Genomic DNA, 20192 nt, shown 5'->3' on the forward strand with positions numbered 1-20192 from the left:
TCTGTCCCTGTTGGTTTTGTTGCTCCTGTAAAAAAAGGTGTGCTTAGCTTTCCTTCCATGTTCTGGGTGCACCCCCTGTGCTGGGCTGATCCCTCAGTTTGGGCAGCAGGGATGGGGGGATTCTGCCCCTGTGCCCTGCTCAGGTGAGATCTCACCTGCAGAGCTGCCCCAGCTCTCAGGTCCCAGCAGCAGGAGGAGCTGGAGCTGCTGGAGAGAGCCCAGAGGAGGCCACAGAGCTGCTCCAGGGCTGCAGCCCCTCTGCTCTGGAACCAGGATTGGAGAGCTGGGAATGCCCACAAGGCTCCAGGCAGAGCTCAGAGCCTCTTGCAGGGCCTAAAGGAGCTCCAGGAGAGCTGGAGAGGGACTGGGGACAGGGGACAGAGGGACAGGAGCCAGGGAATGGCTTCAGATTGAAAAAGGGGAGATTTGGGTGGGGTATTGGGAGGGAATCCCTATCTGTGAAGGTGCTGAGCCCTGGCACAGGGTGCCCAGAGCAGCTGTGGCTGCCCCTGCATCCCTGGAAGTGCCCAAGGCCAGGCTGGAGCAGCCTGGGGTAGTGAAAGATGTCCCTGGTTGTTACAGGAGGTTGAACTAAGGTGACCTTTAAAGGTCCTTTCCAACCCAAACTGTTCTGTGATTCTGACTCCAGAACTGCCAGCAGAGATCAGACTGTCAAAAATCTTGTTGCCTGACAGAGCAGGTGATAGCAGAGGAGGACTTAGTGATGTGTTTTGGATAAATGCCATTTTCCTTGTGGGATAAAGGTGAAGACTGAGCCACCTACCTGTGTTTGACATTTCCATCTCCAATGTAGCATTTGAGAACCAGGATCATCTTCTGAGTCATTGGAAGGTGACACAAACCAGTGTGAGGGAGGCACTACCCTGACCTGGTGCAGTGATTTCCAGTTCATCCTTCTCACTGAGGATATACAATGGAGCTCAGCATTTTCTTCATTATGGCCCATTCTGATAGTGTTAAAAACCATCATTTTTTTCCATGTTGGAGCCAGATTGATTTATTTTTTTTGTATAATTAGTAGGGATGGTGTTAAATCCATTGATGGGCAAAATAAGTGATGCTCTGGTAGCAGCACTGGCTTGAGGAACAGATAATTGGAAGTTTTCCATTCTTTATGGATAGTTGGGTGTTGGTGTAGACAGCTTTAGAGTAGCTGGAGTTCTCTAAATATCCCATTCAGCTGATAACTGAATAAAAGTTTGTAGATCAAAGTTTGTAACTGGCTGAGAAATCAACACCTGAAATGAAAACTCAGGTTCACCTAAGCCTTGATGTGATACAGAGATAAAATACAACAGTGGTGGAAGTCCTGATGAAAAATGGATTCATTAATGGTAGAAACATGTTGAAATTGGGATGCTGATAGCTGAGAGGGGCTTTTATTCATTTTTTAACTCAAATTTGGTTTAATTTGCTTGGCATTAGGCATAAAATGTTTGTGTTATATTGTGCTTTCTGTGCTTTCTGCAAGCTGCCAATTGTGCAGTGCAAAGTTTACACTGTTTTTCTCTGGATTGTTAATAATTTATTTTTAATGTAACTTCCAGTCAGTTTATTTGCTGGATTTGCTTAATTTGTTTGGATTAAGCCAAACTCTGAGCTGCTTTCCATCTCTTTTGGTAGCTCTTTTGGAAATCCAGCTTTCCTCCAAGCCATCAGTTTCTTCCTGAGTAGGGAACTGTTCTGGGTCTCTGAACCCATTTTTCATTTTGGATTCTTGCAGGTACACTGATGTTATTGATGTTGTGCAAGCTCTGCAGACTCACCCTGACCCAGATGTGAAATCTTCTTTCATCATTGGAACAGTCAACACCTGTGTGGAGCCTCTGAGCTGCTACATGGAACACAGGTGTGCTTTCAAATATTCTTACAAGTTTAACAGCAAATATGTCAATTTTTGGTATCACTTTTATAATAATTAGTGATTTGTGATGGTTAAAAGCCACTTAAATCCCATTAAAATTGCTTAATAATCCATCTTGGAGGAACTTGGAAGTGCTGTTTGGTTTATCAGGACAGCACTTGGTTTCCACTGAGTTTATAATTATATAGAATATCAATAGAAGTTCAGCTCCAATAGAAGTTCAGCTCCTAGAAGAATAAACAAAGATTATTTAAATACAAATCCTCTGGTTAAGGGCTTTGTAACATTTGGACAGTCATTTGTCCTTTGAATAATTCTCTTTCTTGCAGTCTTGTAGTAAGTCAGATTAAAAATGGAGATGTGCATCTCGTGGGTTATTGATTCTGCCCATACTTTTGGATGTTTAAAAAGAATTTACAGGTTTCAAATATGGAATTGAAGGGAAACAATCCCTGAAACGGGGAAGGGAATGACAAAGCACGGAAGCCAAAGCATTGCAAGTGTTAAAATCTGATATCCTGGGTTACTGCAGAGCCAGGGTGGGGAGGAAATGGTCACAGAGCCAAGTCACTGACCTTTGGAAATAATTTGGTTTCATAGTAAATGTGTGTGCTCCAGACTTCAACAAACATGGGAATCGTTTCTCAGACCTACCTGTAAAATTGTAACACTCCAATTTTTTAATTGTCCCTTGCAGCTGATTTGATAAAAGTAAGTTCCAGCAGTTAGAGTTTTTGGAGTTGGTAGCACTGCTTCTGTTTGTGATCAAACTGTGCATCACAGCATAGAGGAGAACTGCCCAAGCAGTTTCTAAAAGTGCATTCCTGACATTTCCTGGCTGTTCTTAAACACTAACCAAGGTGCTGCTTGTGCTTTGCAGTAGTCAATAAATAGACTTTACCTTGCTGCTTCTTCTTGTCTCTGTGACAAAGATACCAAACAAATATTTAAAGACTACATTAAAAAATTGGTGAATTGATGCTGGAGTGCTGTTTAAACTTGTTCTTTCCATAATTCTAGGAAAGACAAGTTCCATTTCTGTTTTATTTTTAACTTACTAACGTGTTACTAGTCATGGTACTGTGTAGAGTTTAGCAGCAGCAGCCTGCAGTCCTTTCACACTGTTTTTCTCCTCAAGTGCAGAAGCAATTGAAGGCAGAGGCTCAGCCTGTGCTGGAGATTATTTCTATTTTGCTTTGGAGTTTGTTCTGATAAGAATTTCCCAAGTAGCCACACAGTGCCAATGGCAAACAAACCTTGAAGTTGGGGAGCTTTGGTGATTTCACTGGGAGAATGGAACAGAGTGGATTTCATGTCTGGCTTGAAAGTTGCACTCAAGAAAATCAAACCCATTTCCTGCCTCAGAGTTCATCACTGTAGAGATCCAGCTCTTCCATGGGCATGGCATGAAGCTTTTCAGCATTTTTAATGAGCAGACCAGGGCAGGGGAGAGGGAGTTGAAGGGAACAGGTAAAATGCTCTTCTTGAGGTTTTGTGTCCATGATAAAGCTCCTGAAAAGAATTGTCACTTGTCTGACACAGCAGCAGAAATTGGCATTCTGTACATCCAGGCTTTCTATGGAAAGTTCTCACTCTTTGAAAGGCACAATTCTTTAGGGCAAACTTTAAATTCCTATTGTTTAAATAAGAATTGAAATAACATTGAAGCTTTTCTGCTTCAATTCTTAGAGTTCTGCTTCTATTTCTTAGAGTACAGAAGAAATTACACAGTGGGAATTAGCTCTTAAATCTGTTGGAGAATTAAAACCATCTACAAAACTGATTTTTGGGGGAAAAGTCCTGAAAGACATAACCTGTGAGGATGTTGCAGTTTCATGGATTGAGGAAAAGAAGCATGAAAATGGTTTGGTTTGTGAGACTCTGTCAGCATCCAAGTGAATGTAAATGTTTTACTTAAATAATAATATCCATTCTTGATATGTGAACTTTTTGGTTTTTTAGGCTTCTTTTTCCCAAGTTCTTGGACCAGTGTTCACAAGGTATGTGTCACTTTTCCTGGCTTTGAGCTCTACAGAATTGGTCATTGTTGAAGGAGAAACTGCAAAATGCCCAGGACAAGAGTAGCTGATTTTCTTGCAGTCAAAATGATGCAAGAATTACAAATTCCTGAGCCATGTGGCCAAATAAATACCTGTATTTATTATTTTGTGCTATTAGTACATGTAGCCAAAGAGTCATGATAAACTCTTGGAGGTAAGAACAGACAATCTCTGTCAAACTTAGGCAGAAAATGAAAAAATTCTGGAGTGTGATCCATTTTGAAGTCCTCATGTGCAGGATGGGTTTCATAAAATTATGAATGAAACATTCATTAAACTGCTCACACTGAACTGTTGTAACTGGGAGTGAAATGGGTTGGATTGGAGTTCCACCCTCCTTTGGGGATGTGTGAGGAAATAGAGCTTTCCTTTCATTTCTGCTCTATTAAAAAGGGAAAAATGAGAGGTGACCTTGTTCCCCAAAATGACCTTGTTCCTCTTGGTGTGGCCTGGAGGGTCCTGAAATCTGTCACTGGCTGCACTGTCCTCCTTGTCAGGCTTGGGAATTAAAGCAGGACTTGGCATAAATGCCCTCAAATCCCTGGCCCAAGTGTTCAAGGCCAGGTTGGGTTTATTTATTTTTGGGTTTATTTTTGGGTTTATTTTGTCTTCATATTTAAATGCAGTTGTTGGAAAATCAGAGTAGGACTCTGTGCTCTTCTTGTGGTTGCTTAAACTCTGATTGCTCTGCTTGGCTGCCAGAGTGCTGCCACCTCTTTTTCATGTGTGAAGAGAACTTTAAAGAATGAAGTTGTGAACAAGCTGGACAGAAAGTGGGTGCTGTTATATAAATCAATATTTTATTTGGAGAAAAGTGTTGGTGCTCTAAATTGGAAAATTATTATGTGTACAGCAATGGTAAAATTGAAGAGAGCAGGAGAATGTTAAGAATATGAAGAATTATTAATAACTACAGAGAAGTTAAAGGTGCAAATTGTTTTATGAAAGAATAAATAAAACAAATACTCAAAGCTTTGTTTTTCTTAAAGTGAATTTGTACAGATTGGGTGAGAATTGGTCATTGTTGAAGGAGAAACTGCAAAATGCCCAGGACAAGAGTAGCTGATTTTCTTGCAGTCAAAATGCTGCAAGAATTACAAATACTGGAGGTTAGAGGAATGTTCTTGTGGCAGGGAATAATTTCTGCACATTGCAAAGTGTTGTCATCCAGTTCTGTGATACAGAATGTGACATCAGATGGCTGAGAGGTCCCTTTGTGGAAAGAAATTGTTTCCCAAAAATAGGGGTAATTTTTGTGTAAAAGGTTCAGGAGGAAAAGGATGCTTTGAAGCGTGATGTGGCACACTTCAACTTTCCAGACAGATGCAGAATTGTGCTTTGTGTGTAGTAGTAGAGAATTCACATCTACATAATTCAAAGAATCACAGACTGGTTTGGGTTGAAGGGACCTTAAAGAGCATTTAGTGACACCTCCTGCCATGGCAGGGACACCTTCCCCTGTCCCAGGTGAATCCAAATCCATGCAACCTGGCCTTGGCACTGCCAGGGATCCAGGGGCAGCTGCAGCTGCTCTGGGAACAATTGAGAGAGAATTCATTGTGGTTTCACACACCTGGGAGTTCATTTCTGGTGCAACAACAGCAAGATTTAATGAGACATTTGCACAGAGATAATAATTGGTATTTTTGGAATGTTGTGCACCCCAATATTGTTTGTTTTGCTGTGTCACCAAAGGGCCAGGACTGTGCTGTGTTGGTTTTTGGATTTTTTTTTTAATTGAACTTGGGATTGAAGGTACTTGAGATGATACTTTCTGTTTAGTTTTGAATGTTTATTTTTAAAATTTATATTACAGTTTTATAAGTAGTGAGTTTTGTATTTAGTATCTTACTAATTGTAAGATACCTTGTATTTGTTACAAGTTTTTTAAGGTTAAACTATCTAATTAAGAAATAATACTTAAATTGTTTTTACTGTAACTTAATAATGAATTCCTTTAAGTCCACAATGCAGACTTTTCTGTCTGATTACAAAATGCCACTGAAACTTATGAAGAAGAAGGACTAGCTTTTGTTCTAAAACCTTTATTTTGTTTTATATATATTACTATATTTTAAAACCCTAAACTCTTAGTGTTTCACTTTGTGATATTATATGCTTTTAACTAAATGATACACTTGTAATTTTATTGTTATTAAAGAATTTTGGAAGCTTTCTTTATAGCTTCAGGTCAGATGTAGTGTTTTCTTGGGTCTGTCAGTGCAGGAAGTCTAAAATTCTCAGTATTTAGAGCTCTAAGAGTGCTGTATTGGGCTTTGGAGAGATCTGAAAGCAGAACTTTGTGGGTGTAAGAAAAGCCAAGTGCAGCCTTAGGCAAGGAGGAATTAATGCAACTTTGGATCTGTGATTTTTCCTTCTTCCAAGTGTGGGGAGTGAGTTGGGTTTGCCCTTTGGTGCCTTTCTGTGTATCACAGAGGTTTCTGGGCATGTTATCAGTGTGACATTTTCCAGAATTTCTGTTTGGAGAGCCCCAAGCCTGACAGAGGCAGATGGGGACTGGGGAGAACTGACAAAGCCTTGAGCAGAATGACCAACAGGAGTATCCTGTGCATACTTCCTTAAATTCTTAAATATCCCCAAAAATTCCTGCCACCATCTGTGTGCTATAATTCCCTTTTGTCTCTCTTTATTTTTTTTTTTTGTCTTTCTGTCCTTTCTTTCTTTCTTGCACAGAAGCTGTAAGATGATACCTTCCTAGTCCAAGGGCACCCTGGCATCCCTTGTGAAACAATTTCATGTAGAACACAAATTAAGACCTCACCATTGTTAAATATTCCCATTGTAAGTTTGGGAGCAAAGAGGAGCCATTATTTTCATACAGCATATGTATTTTTAATCCATCCCTCCTGTTCCTTTCCTGCTTCCATTGAACATGCTATTCCCCAGGCTGCAAGGGTTCTTTTCTTTAGAGGAGTGTATAAATAAAGATTTAAACAAAACTGGGTGGTCTTCAAAATGCATCTCTTAGAAACAGAGATGGCAGTGGCAGTTTAAATAGAAGAGGTTAAATTTGTTCATTACTGAAGCCTTGGAGGCACCTTCCAGTTCTCAGGAAGTTGTTTTCCTTTGGATCCCACTCCCTGTGCATCAATCCAGGGTCATGAACTGGTGCCTGTGACCCCAACACCTCCAGGATTTCTGCTGGGTGTGAGCAGAGCCAGGGCTCTGAGCAGGCTTCTCCTGCTTCCAGGGTGCTGTGGGAGTTCCAGTCAGGAGAGACAGAGGCCAGGCACACCCAGAGCAGGGACTGATGGAGGAGGAGCAGGGTGCTGAGAGGAGATGAGCTGCAGAGCTGTGTCATTTGCTAGGTTTGATTTTCCCTGAACCTTTTTTTTTATTTTTTAATTTAGAGCTTTTCCAGCTTAATCCTTGGCAGTTATGGATCCTCTCCCAGGCATGGTGCTGCCAGTTGTCACAGGGACTCAGTGGCAGCTCTGTGGCACAGCCACAGGGTGGTGGTGGGTGATTCAGGAATCCCAGAATGGTCTGGCTTGGAAGGGACCTCAAAACTCATCTCATTCCAACCCCCTTCCACCTTCTACCATCCCAGGCTGCTCCAAGCCCCATCCAACCTGGTCTGGAATAGTCCAGGGGTAGAATTACTATCTTATTCATGGTATAATTATCTCATTCATATTTTTATCCTAATTTCATGATTAATATCCCCACACCTGATATCATTCCAAGCCTGCACATGGCTTAAATTTCAAAGGGTGCTTGCTGCTCTCCTTCCCTCCTCCCCCTCCTCCAAGAGCAAGTATGTATTGGAGAAGACATGGCTGTTGCTGAAGTTGGAGTGGAAACTTCTTTGCAAGGTTAAAAAAGAAATGCAGTGATGGAGATCTGTGCTGTTAATGAAGTTCTGGCTTGGAAGGGTCAGTGATGCAAAGAGCAGTGACTGAGAGTTTGTGGTGCAGTGGAAGTGCCCCAGAAATGTTTGGTGCAGGAATTTGTGTGTAAAGCAGCCTTTGCATGGATTAATGTGATTTAAGACTTGTGTAAAGAGCAGGAATTGGTGTGATCAGTTGTTTCATCTTTGCTTTGAATAGTTGGAGGCAGAGGAAATGCATCTTGGCTCAGTTGTTCCTGGATATTGGAGATTTTCTATTCTTCCTTCCACTCTACTTGTAGTCACAGGAAAGTGTCAGAGCAGGGCTGCACATCTTGAGCAAAGAAATAACAGTTTTTGTAAAATTACAGAATTGCTTAGGTTGGAAAAGACCTCTAAGATCATCAAATGCAATGATCAACCCAGCACCACTCCCCATTACCCCTGTCAGGAGCCACATCCACGTTCTTTGAACCCTTCCAGGGATGGGGGCTCCACCACTGCCCTGGGCAGGGCTGGACAACCCTTTCCATGAAGAAATATTCCTAATATCTCATCTCAACCTCCCCTGGCACAGCTTGAGGCTGTTTCCTTTCCATTTCCTCTCCATCCCTCCCTTTCAGGACAATACAGACATCCTGGGGAGGCACCAGTGTTGACACTGAAGTTTCTTTGAGGAACTGGGCTGAAAGTCAAATCATGTCTCATTGGAAAGCAGGGATCCTAGAACTGAAATGAACTGCTTGGTTTTCTGGTGTCTTTTTGATGCCTCATGGGTTCAGTCTTGCTGTCTGAATAACCTTTTGGAGTCTTTAAAGACAAAAAATAACCCTCAACCCTTCTCTTGTGGCAACTGAGTGTCCAAAATACTGATTTTTAGCTGTTCAGTCTCTTCCTGCACACTGAATTCACCAAGAGATTTTACACCTTAGTGTTCATTTTTTGTTAAACTAGTCCTGCTCAGATTGATTCTTGTATGGATTTGTTATTTTAATTAATTGAGTCTGTGGATTGAGTCTAAATTGATTCTGTTAGATGAAAGATTCTCTGCTTGGTTTTTTCGTTGTAGTGGATTTTATTTGTCTTTAATGAAAGAATGCAGTGAGAGGGAAGGAAAATAAGAGAAGAATGGTTGGAATATCAGTGAATGGTTTATTAGTCACTGCTTACATGCCTGAGCTGTGTAAAATATCCCCTGATTTCCTTCCACAGGACTGGTGAGCAACGTGGTTTTCACAAGTCATGCCACAGAGCAGAGGCACCCACTGCTGGTGCAGCTGCAGAGCCTGATCAGAGCAGCAAATCCTGCAGTTTCCTTCATCCTGGCAGAAAATGGGATTGTAACAAGGTAACTTCCATCAGGATTTATTGCTTTTGGCACGTGGGCCAGCAGCATTCAGAAACTTCTGTTCTCATGTTTTTGCTCTGGTGATTTATAGGAAGGAAATGCAGATTTTTTCTTAATTGCTTCTCGTGCAAAAGGGATTTTCCCTTTACTTTTATGGGCATATAAATACAGGGATTAGGAAATGTGTTTTGTTTGCAGAGTGTGATTTATGGTGCTGTTACTGCCATACTAAAGGAAAAGTGCTCTTAATTTTACTGTCACTAGCACATGATGTTTTATGTAAGTAGATAGTGGCCATTTTATTTAACTTAGAAAATTAAAAATCTTCATTTTTATCTCTTTACAGGAATGAGGATATTGAACTAATTCTCTCAGAAAGCAGTTTTTCAAGTCCTCAGATGATGAGAGCTCGATATTTAATGTACCCTGGCTGGCAAGTATCTAGACTGAGAAGCATTAAAACTATTTTTCTAATTAACTTGAAGATTAAAATGTTTCACTAACTTCATTTATATATTTTTTTTTTCCCTAAGACTACTCACTTGGAACAGGCAGCAGCTTTGTAAATCATTTTTAAGAGAGCTGATGATTATTCTTAGTGGATACAAGATTGCTGCCCTTTTATGGGGGGAAAAAGCTCCTTTCTGGCCACTATTTCAATCAATGGCAAGATTACTGTTGCTTTCCAGAAGAATAGACAAGAACCCTGTGGGAATAAACTGGGAAGGATTGGGATGGGTGAGGTCAATAATGACTGGAGTAATTTCATCCTGACAGCTATTCAGCATTACTGGAATGAACTTGCTCTGTCAGTCTGGCCATTAGCAGAGCAATTATTCACAAAAGCCAGGAACCTCAGTGACAGCCCTGGCACAGCTCAGCCACAAACCCACGTGGCACCAAATTCCCACTGAACACCGAGGGAGATTTCTCCTGCCTCAGGGCTCTTCACACATCTTGTTGCAATTTTTTCTGCTGCACCTTTTTGGCAGAAATTTGCAGCTCTCAGCCATTGTGACTCCTGGCTGAGCAGGCTCTGTGCTGGAAACATTTATTTATCATACCTTGCAGCCCTCTGGATCTCTTTATTAATAAGTTTGGTTCTGAATTGGATGCAAGTAGCCAAGTAAAGCTACTGGAGTGAAGCACAAGGCTTGGGGTGAGGATATTGAATTAATATCATCAGAGCTGCTTGTGGATTGCATGGAGCCAAAGAGAGAGAGCAGGAAAAGAAAATATTTCAAACTTTTGGACAGCTGTTAATCTATTTGATGACAGTATGCAAGAATTGGATCTGGGTAGTGTGGAAGAGAAGGAAAGCAGCAGGAAGAGCATCAAAAGCATCCAGGGAGATCTTTTTGCAGCCTTGCAGTACCTAAAGAGGGCTCATAAAAAAGGAATAGAATGACTTTTTACATGGGTAGATGGTGACAGGACAAGGGAGAAGGGTTTTAAACTAAAAGAAGAGAGATTTAGATAAGATGTTAGGGAAAATTCTTCCCTGTGAGGGTGCTGAGCCCTGGCACAGGTGCCCAGAGAAGCTGTGGCTGCCCCTGGATCCCTGGAAGTGTCCAAGGCCAGCTTGGAGCACCCTGGGACAGTGGAAAGTGTCCCTGCCCATGGCAGGGGTGGCAATGAGATGATTTTTAAGGTCCATTCTGACTCAAACCATTTCATGACTCCGTGAAAAGGAGCCCTGAGTGCTTTGACCAACCAAATGCTATTGAAAGCACATTCTGATGGAAAAGAAATCTCTGTGTTTTCCTTCCTCTGAGCAAGGCTCATCTGTGGTGAAAGAACAGCTGTTTTTTGCTGATGAGAAGCAGAAGCTGCTGTGATTTCTGTCTGTTGAAGGTGTTTGTTTGTGTCTGCAGGTATGAGGGCAGATATGGGGCTGGGCCCGTGTTCCCTCCCATGGTTCAGATCTGTGTGTGGTTCAGCCGCCCTCTGGAGAAAACCAGATTTGTCACCAAATGCAAAGGTACCAATGAACTTTGCCTGACTTGATTGAAATCCAAGTTTGGGATGCTGAGGGATGGAGGGGAAGGAAGGCACTGACGTAACACAATTATTTAATCACTGCTGAAGTTAACTTTTAATTGAAAACTCAGCTTTCCTTCCTAAAAGTACAGTAAATTCTGTTCCTTAGTGTCAGCTCTGGAAAATTGTCCCATGATTTTTATTCAGATGAAAACCTAATTGAATTTTTGGTTTCTAGGACTGAGACAACTTCCTGTGTTTGCTTTTTTATTTTATGTCTCATTGTATTTGGTAGTGTTGAAATACAGTTTTATAAGTGACCATCAGCTTCTACTTTTTATGCCAAATAATTCTCTGTAGCTCCTAGAAAACAAGCTCAGCTCTAGAGTAGATACATTACCAAACCTCTCCTTCTCTGCTTAGCCAAGTAGTGTTAAGGAGGAGGATTTTACCTCCCACACACACCAAATCCATGGCAAAGAATGAGAAAATGAATGTGGGACTCCAAGGCACATGGCAGCTTTTCCTTTGGAAGCAGTGGGATGTGGATTAGGGATCAGTTGCACAGGTTTTACCAGAAGCTCCACCAAGGAGAAGAAGAATTAGTTGAGATAATCTGTTTATCTTCTGTTTCAAACAGCAATTAAGTCGTTGCTCAAGCCAAGTCCTTTTTCTGGAAACATTTATCACATCATGGGCAAAGTGAAGTTTTCAGGTAAGGGCAAATTGCTCTGAGGTGTTGTGATCACACTGCACCTTGTGGGTGTTTAAAAAAGTAATTCTGTCCTGGATTCTGTCTGCACAGCTTCATTCTATACCTGAGTTTACTTTAACAATGCTTTATATGAAATTTCTGTCGGTGCTGTAGCTGCCTTCTCAGCCAAAGAGGACATAAAATTCCTGGGTTTAAAGACATTTCAGATAAAGACAGTTCCCAGGACTGTAATTTTGAGTTTGGTTCTGAAAGATCAGAGGGTAAGAGCTGTCTGTTACAGACCCTTCAGCCCAACCCTAAGAGGGTCATTCCTGCCAGGAGGATTCAGGAGAAGGGGTCCTGGGCTGATGCTGAGGCAGAATTAACCTGGATGAGAGAAGAGCTTTCCTGCCTGCCATTGTCTCACTGTGTTGATGTTAGATTAGATCAGCAATTATCAAGCCCTTCCTTCTGTCTTCTCCTTGTTAGATGCTGATAAAGTCATTGAAGTGTGTCACAACACAGCAGCAAATTCCCTCAGCCTGGTGCCTGTTCCAGAGGGACCAACTCCTCCTGATTCCAGAAATGATCCCAGAGACTGCAGCAGTCAACAGGAATATTTCCTTGTGTTCATTGGCTGCTCCCTGAAGGAAGAGGATATCAAAGATTGGCTCAGAGAAACTGCAAAACAGGTTTGTGGGCAGGTTTCCTTTTGTTCAGTGCTTGGCATTTCTTAACAACCGAAGGAAAAATCTGAGTGGCTCAGTGAAACATTTGGGTTTCTTAATTAATCTCTTTTTTTTTTTCTTCTACCAAGGTATTGACATTCTAGGGTGCAAATGGATTTCAGGAAGGGGACTAAGAGTTTACAAATGTGTGTTGTAATCTCTGTATTGTTTTAGTGCTTGCTACAGCTTATTCATGGATTGATTTGCTCTTGAATGCTTGAGCAAATGGATTATGTCCAGGATAAACACAGGATGATTTAGCTGAGCTGTGATTGCCAAGGGCTGAAGTGTGCTGTGAAATAAATCTTCTTGCAGTACCTGAATGCTGGCAAAGCTGAAAATTTGTTTTGATTCACTAAATTAAACCTCCTTGGAAGTAATCCACTGAAATGGAGGGTAGAGTCCCGTTCATTTTGTCATCTTTAATTAGTGTATTTCTGCATGGCTGATGTATCCATGCAATGAGGAGCAGGGAGCAGGGAATGTGGCTGTTGTAGGGAGCTCAGAAGGCACAGTTTGCACAGAGGGATTGCCACAGCTGATTGACAGAATCACAGATCCATAAAATCCTGCAATGGTTGGAAGGGACCTTAAATCCCATCCAGTTCCACCCCACTGCCATGGGCAGGGACACCTTCCCCCATCCCAGATTGTTCTAAACCCTGCCCAACCTGGCCTTGGACACTTCCAGGGATCCAGGGGCAGCCACAGCTTCTCTGGGCAACTTTGTGGAACATTTGTAAGTTAAAAAAATACTCTATGTTACTTCTGTATGGATTAGGATTTGCACAGTGTCTCTCTCCAAAAATTAGTTTCCTGCAGACTGTGGCTGGAGCAGTTGCTAAAGTTCCAAGATTTCTGAGGTTTTGGAATTTCTGAGATGCTCAGGTTCTCATCTTCTGTTCCCCTGTGTTAATTCAGGGAATTAATCCATTTTCTGTGCTGATTATCTCATGCTCTGTACTCACCACAGGGGTAAAATATGGAGACAAATGCTTTGCCATGTAAGAAAGCTCTTTGTGGAATACTACTTAAATTTTATGAAAACTTGGAACTTAAATGCTTATCTCAAGTGTGAAGTGTTTCCTCTTTGAGCAATTCAGGACTATAAACACTTTTTGTACAGTCATGGCTAATTGAGGGTTTCAGATAGCTCTAAGAGTTACCACATGCTGCAGGAAAAAAAAGGGATTACAGAATTTCTCAGGCTCAAAACTAAGTTGTTTTTCTGTTCCTGTGCCAGCTTTCTTACAGTAAAGCTGTATTTAAATTGTCTTGTCTAAAATACTCACAGAATTTTAAATTTTTGAGTGTTTTCTGTAAGATCAGTGAATTTTTACTTTTGTTTTCAGAATATAGTTGTGAGTACCTTCATGGAACTGAATAATTTTAGAAATGAATTTTTTGAAATACATGCTTCTATGTGGTGGTTTGGATTTTTGTTTTTGTTTTTATTTATTTTTTAACCAACTAAGCTGTGGTATCACATTATCACTGTAGTCACATAACTGGAATCTCCTTCTTTACACAGAAACCTCAGAGGAAAGCCCTGAAAACAAGAGGAATGTTAACCCTTCAGGAAATCAAAAACATCCATGTAAGTAGGAGCAATAATTCACAAACCCTTCTTTTGGCTGATTTCCCTTGAATATCCAGAGCACCTGCCACAACAAGTATGCTGAGCACTAAATTATGACAGCACTTTTGGAGCTGTCCAGGAGGGATTTGAGGTATAAATCTGATCTCAGAGCTCCAAATTCACTCTGAAAAGCAGGGGAAGGTGCAAAATTGGCCATCTTTGCTTGCTGGAATGGCCCTTTAATTTTCTTTTATCTATTTGGGTTTGTAAGGACTGTCCCTACAGGTGTTTAATTTAAATTCTTTTCCTGCTGCAGGTGAAACGCCACTTGGATCCACTCCCAGCTGGTTATTTTTACAATGGGACTCAATTTGTGAATTTTTTTGGTGACAAAATGGATTATCATCCATGTATCCTTTAAAATGGGGGGTTTTGGGGAAGGTTTTAGGGAGGCAATGAACTGTGCAGCTCTGAAATGTTAAGTGCCAAAGCAGATATGGTAAAGAACCAGTTCCTTGCCAGCTAAAGCTTGGTTTTAAAACCTTTCTTGAGAGATAAGATCTCAGAAACAGAATAGAACCAACAAAACAAACCCCAAACTGCCCATGAGCTCATGCAAGGGAGTAATTTATGGACCACAGCTTGTCAAAGAAACATTTTTCAAACCAAATAGTGCTGTAATAGCACTGAATGCCTGGGCACGACTGATAAAACCTCCAAATGAATGTAATTTCATGTGTGCACACACTCAAGGGAAAACAATCATATTTTTGGCCTTAGTTTTACCCTGGGATTCCTTGCCAAGGTTCCTCTTGTCCTTGGTCACCACCTGGGGACCTGGGGCAGTGGTGGCCATGGCAGTGCTGGGTTAACAGCTGAACTTGGTGATCTCAGAGGGCTTTTCCATCATTAATGATTCTGTGATTCTCTCATTTTCATCAATTCCTTTTGCTTTTGTCTTTGGTCACCAGCTTCCAAATTGGTTTTATATTCCCAGTTTACTTTTCACAGTGACTTCTCCAAACTTGGTAAAAATCCAGGTGATGCTGCCTTGGAATAAGAACAGAATTATTTTCTGTGCCCTGTGGGACAACTTGAAAATTTGAAACAAACAGAATTCTGTCTGCAGGACACAAAACCCAACAGCAAACTTGAACTTCACTGGAAAATTCTTGCTGCCCCATCCCTGGGAGTGTCCAAGGCCAGGCTGGATGGGGCTTGGAGCACCCTGGGATAGGGGGAGTTGTCCCTGCCCATGGCAGGAGGTGGGTGAGATGGAATTTAAACCCCTTCCACCCCAAACCATTCCAGGATTCTTCACTCCACCTCCCCCTTGGTGTTTGGCAGGGAAAGCTGCAGGCCTGGTTAAGCCTTTTTGGGGATTTGAGTTTTAGGCTGAGTTTTAGACTTGTGCTTCAGCAGAACAGCTGGAAATGTGTTCCCAGAGTCCCAGAATGGTTTGGGTTGGAAGGGACCTTGAAGCTGATCTCATTCCAGCACCTTCCAGGGATGGGGAGTCCAAAACCTCTTTGGGCAACCTGTGCCAGGGCCTCGCCACCCTCCCAGGGAAGAATTTCTTCCTGCTATCCCATTTAACCCTGGTATGGTTTTGCTGTTCTGAGATCTTCCTCCTGGCTGGGAAATATCCCTTGTGCAGTTCCTTTATCCCCTGAGTTGGGGTAGCTCTGACTGTACAACTTCCAGAAAATAATATATTGAATTTCCACTTCCACTGAGTGTCCCAGAGCTGGCACTTCCTTCAAACCTGGATATTCTTTTCTACTAAATCCCACTTGCACAAATGTTCTTCCTTCACCTTTCCAACCAGTAATGGACCAGTTCATGAATGATTACTTGGAAGAAGCCAACAGGGAAATTGAGAAGTACAACAGGGAGCTGGAGGAGCAGGAGTACCACGACCTCTTTGAGCAGAAGATTTAAGCACGTGGATCCTGAGTGTTCCTGTCCTTGTGTCAGGAACCAAAAATGCTGTTTTGTCCTTCTGGCTCACAAGAAATCGAGTGAAATGTCTGTTTTCAGCACTCCTTCCCAAACTAAGGGATTGTTCCCCTAAGGTTGGCATTTAACATGGTAACTGCTTAGCTGTTTGTACTGTCAGGATTGCTTCCACTTCACCTTAATTCCAGACTCTACAAAGCATCACCTGGAATCTCTGGCTTGTGGTGGAAACGTGGGAAAAAGAAGAAGAAGGAGGAGGAGAACAGAAGCAAAACTGGATTTATTTCCTAAAAAAGGTCAGAATGTAATTGTGGAATTGGGCCATGGTGCAGATATCAAACACTCCCTGGGCCTCCCTTGGACATCGTTGCACAGGAGCAGCAATGCTCAGGGGGGAGTTCAGGATGTGGGATTGGGGTTCCCAAAGCCAGAAATGGGGGAACAGACTCGGAAGAGTCCCCAGTCCCAGAAGTTATTGGGTGTTCCCGAAGCAAAAAATGGGGAAATAATTAAAAAAAGTAAGAGAGTCCCTAATGCCACAGCTGCTGGGATGTTCCCAAAGCGAGAAATGGGGGAACAGTGGGAAAAACTCAGAAAAATCCCAAATCCCAGAGCTCTTGGGGTGTTCCCAAAGCAAGAAATGGGGGAACAATGGGGAAAACTCAGAAAAATCCCTAATCCCACAGCTCTTGGGGTGTTCCCAAAGCGAGAAATGGGGGAACAATGGGGAAAAGTCAGAAAAATCCTTAATCCCACAGCTCTTGGTGTGTTCCCAAAGAAAAAAATTGAGGAACAATGGGGAAAACTCAGAACTGAGTCCCTAATCAGCAGCTGTTGGGATGTTCCCAAAGCGAGAAGTGGGGGAACAGTGGGGATAACTCTGAAGAGCCCCTGATCCCAGAGCTGTTGGTGTGTTCCCAAAGCAAGAAATGGGAGAATGATTCAGAAACTTAGAATCTCTGACTCTGCAGCTGTTGGGATGTTCCCAAAGCGAGAAATGGGGGAACAATGGGAAAAACTCAGAGCTGAGTCCCTAATCCCAGAGCTGCTGGGGCATTCCCAAAGTGAAAAATGTGGAAACAGGGGGAGCAACTCAGAAGAATCCCTAACCCCAGAGCTGTCAGTGTTCCCCAAGTGAGAAATGGGGGAGCAGTGGGAAGAACTCAGAATGGAGTCCCTGATCCCAGAGCTTTCAGAGAGTTCCCAAAGTGAGAAATGGGGGAACAGAGGGAAAAGCTCAGATGGGCCCCTAATCCCACAGCTGTTGGTGTGTTCCCAAAGCGAGAAATGGGGGAACAATGGGAAAAATTCAGAATTGAGTCCCTGATCCCAGAGTTGTTGGTGTGTTCCCAAAGCAAGAAATGGGAGAATAATGGAAAAATTTAGAATCCCTGAATCTGCAACTGTTGGGATGTTCCCAAAGCGAGAAATGGGGGAACAGTGGGGAAAACTCAAAAGAGTCCCTAATTAACAGTTGTTGGGATGTTCCCAAAGCGAGAAATGGGGGAACAGTGGGGAAAACTCAGAATTGGGTCCCTAACCAGCAGCTGTTGGGGTGTTCCCAGAGTGAGAAATGGGGGAACACTCTCAGAATCCCTAATCCCACAGTTGTTAATGTATGCCCAAAGTGAGAAATGGGAGAACAGGGAAAAGCTCATAGGAGCATCCAATCCCACAGCTGTTGGTGTGTTCCCAAAGCAAGAAATGGGGGAACAATGGGAAAAATTCAGAATTGAGTCCCTGATCCCAGAGCTGTTGGTGTGTTCCCAAAGCAAGAAATGAGAGAATGATGGAAAAATTTAGAATCCCTGAATCTGCAGCTCTTGGGATGTTCCTAAAGCGAGAAATGGGGGAGCAGTGGGAAAAACTCAGTATTGAGTCCCTAATCCCAGAGCTGTCAGAGCATTCCCAAAGTGAGAAATGGGGGAATATGAGCACCTAATCCCACAGTTGTGAGGATGTTCCCAAAGTAACAGATGGGGGAACAGTGGGAAAAATAGAGGAATCCTTAATCCCAGAGCTGTCAGGATGTTCCCAAAGTGAGAAATGGGGGAACAGTGGGGAAAACTCAAAAGAGTCCCTAATTAACAGTTGTTGGGATGTTCCCAAAGTGAGAAATGGGGGAACAGTGGGGAAAACTCAGAATTTGGTCCCCAATCAGCAGCTGTTGGGGTGTTCCCAGAGTGAGAAATGGGGGAACACTTTCTCAGAGTCCCTAATTCCACAGTTGTTAATTATGCCCAAAGTGAGAAATGGGGGAACAGAGGGAAAAGCTCAGATGAGCATCCAATCCCAGAGCTGTTGGTGTGTTCCCAAAGCGAGAAATGGGGGAACAATGGGAAAAATTCAGAATTGAGTCCCTGATCCCAGAGCTGTTGGTGTGTTCCCAAAGCAAGAAATGGGAGAATAATGGAAAAATTTAGAATCCCTGAATCTGCAACTGTTGGGAAGTTCCCAAAGCGAGAAATGGGGGAACAGTGGGAACAGCTCAGAACTGAGTCCCTAACCAGCAGCTGTTGGGGTGTTCCCAAAGTGAGAAATGGGGGAACACTTTCTTGGAGTCCCTAATCCCACAGTTGTTAGGATGTTCCCAAAGTGAGAAATGGGGGAACAGTGGGGAAAGCTCAAAAGAGTCCCTAATTAACAGTTGTTGGGATGTTCCCAAAGCGAGAAATGGGGGAACAATGGGAAAAATTCAGAATTGAGTCCCTGATCCCAGAGCTGTTGGTGTGTTCCCAAAGCAAGAAATGGGAAAAATTTAGAATCCCTGAATCTGCAACTGCTGGGATGTTTCCAAAGCGAGAAATGGGGGAACAGTGGGAAAAGTTCAGAGCTGAGTCCCTTATCCCAGAGCTGTCAGAGCATTCCCAAAGCGAGAAATTGGGGAATGGTTGAAGCTTGGATGAGCACCTAATGCCAGAGCTGTCAGGATGTTCCCCAAGTGAGAAATGGGGGAACAATGGGAAAAACTCAGAGGAGTCCCTAATTAACAGTTGTTGGTGTGTTCCCAAAGTGAGAAATGGGGGGACAGTGGGGAAAACTCAGAACTGAGTCCCTGATCCTACAGCTGCTGGGGCATTCCCAAAATGAAAAATGTGGAAACAGTGGGAACAGCTCAGAAGAATCCCTAATCCCAGAACTGTCAGTGTTCCCCAAGTGAGAAATGGGGGAACAGTGGGAAAAATTGAGAATTGAGTCCCTAATTCCAGAGCTGTCAGGGTGTTCCCAAAGCGAGACATGGGGGAACAGTGGGAAAATTCAGAATTGAGTCCCTAATTCCAGAGTTGTCAGAGCATTCCCAAAGTGAGAAATGAGGGAATATGAGCACCCAGTCCCACAGTTGTTGGGATGCTCCCAAAGCGAGAAATGGGGGAACAGTGGGGAAAATCAGAACTGAGTCCTTGATCCCACAGCTGTTGGTGTGTTCCCAAAGTGAAAAATGTGTAAACAGTGGGAGCAGCTCAGAAGAGTCCCTAATTCCAGAGTTGTCAGGGTGTTCCCAAAGCAAGAAATGGGGAGACAGTGGGAAAACTCAGACCTGAGTCCCTGATCCCACAGCTTCTGGTGTGTTCCCAAAGTGAGAAATGGGGGAACACATTTCAGAGTCCTTAGTCCCAGAGCTGTCAGAGCAATCCCAAAGGGAAAATTGTGGAAACAGTGGGAACAACTCAAAAAAAGTCCCTAATCCCAGAGCTGTCAGGGTGTTCCCAAAGAGAGGGATGAGGGAACACCCCCACCCCCATTCTTGCCAGGGCTCAGCCCCTCTCAAAGCTCAGCACAGTTTGAGTCTGCACTCAAAATTCTGATTTTAAAGAAAAGCTATTTATACATTTCAGGGTGAAATCAGTGGAGAAATCTTAATTTCTTCCCAGTGCTCTCATTGGGATTCTGGAAAATATTTCCTGGCTGGCTGCAATGTGCACCTTGCTTAGATTATCCCTGGAGGATTCCTCTTGCAGTCCTAAAAACAAGGCAAGGCAAGGCAAGGGGGAGATTCTTCAGCTAAAGAATTCCTTTGCATGAAGAGAAATGATTTCCAAAGGTAAAAAATAGCAAGGGATGTTACTTGAAAGAGGCAGGAACTTGTTTGTGGAGCTTCCAGAAGGGTT

The 20192-nt window shown here is 42.8% G+C and overlaps 1 protein-coding gene across 1 annotated transcript in view; it reads left to right on the plus strand.

The window, feature by feature from the left end:
- DNAAF9 (dynein axonemal assembly factor 9) overlaps nucleotides 1–18487 on the plus strand; it is a 70451-nt gene extending 51964 nt beyond the window's left edge. Inside the window, exons 28-38 of the mRNA XM_084204927.1 lie at nucleotides 1745–1870; nucleotides 3848–3885; nucleotides 9008–9143; nucleotides 9490–9576; nucleotides 11018–11124; nucleotides 11764–11838; nucleotides 12307–12509; nucleotides 14077–14142; nucleotides 14441–14534; nucleotides 15953–18176; nucleotides 18456–18487. Of these exons, the coding sequence (XP_084061053.1) occupies nucleotides 1745–1870; nucleotides 3848–3885; nucleotides 9008–9143; nucleotides 9490–9576; nucleotides 11018–11124; nucleotides 11764–11838; nucleotides 12307–12509; nucleotides 14077–14142; nucleotides 14441–14534; nucleotides 15953–16065 (1045 nt within the window). The 3' untranslated portion in view covers nucleotides 16066–18176; nucleotides 18456–18487. The remainder of the gene's footprint in view (nucleotides 1–1744; nucleotides 1871–3847; nucleotides 3886–9007; nucleotides 9144–9489; nucleotides 9577–11017; nucleotides 11125–11763; nucleotides 11839–12306; nucleotides 12510–14076; nucleotides 14143–14440; nucleotides 14535–15952; nucleotides 18177–18455) is intronic.
- The last annotated feature ends 1705 nt before the right edge of the window (nucleotides 18488–20192 follow it).

Source organism: Fringilla coelebs (assembly GCF_963513975.1).
Source record: "Fringilla coelebs genome assembly, chromosome: 4".
Lineage (NCBI taxonomy): Eukaryota > Metazoa > Chordata > Aves > Passeriformes > Fringillidae > Fringilla > Fringilla coelebs.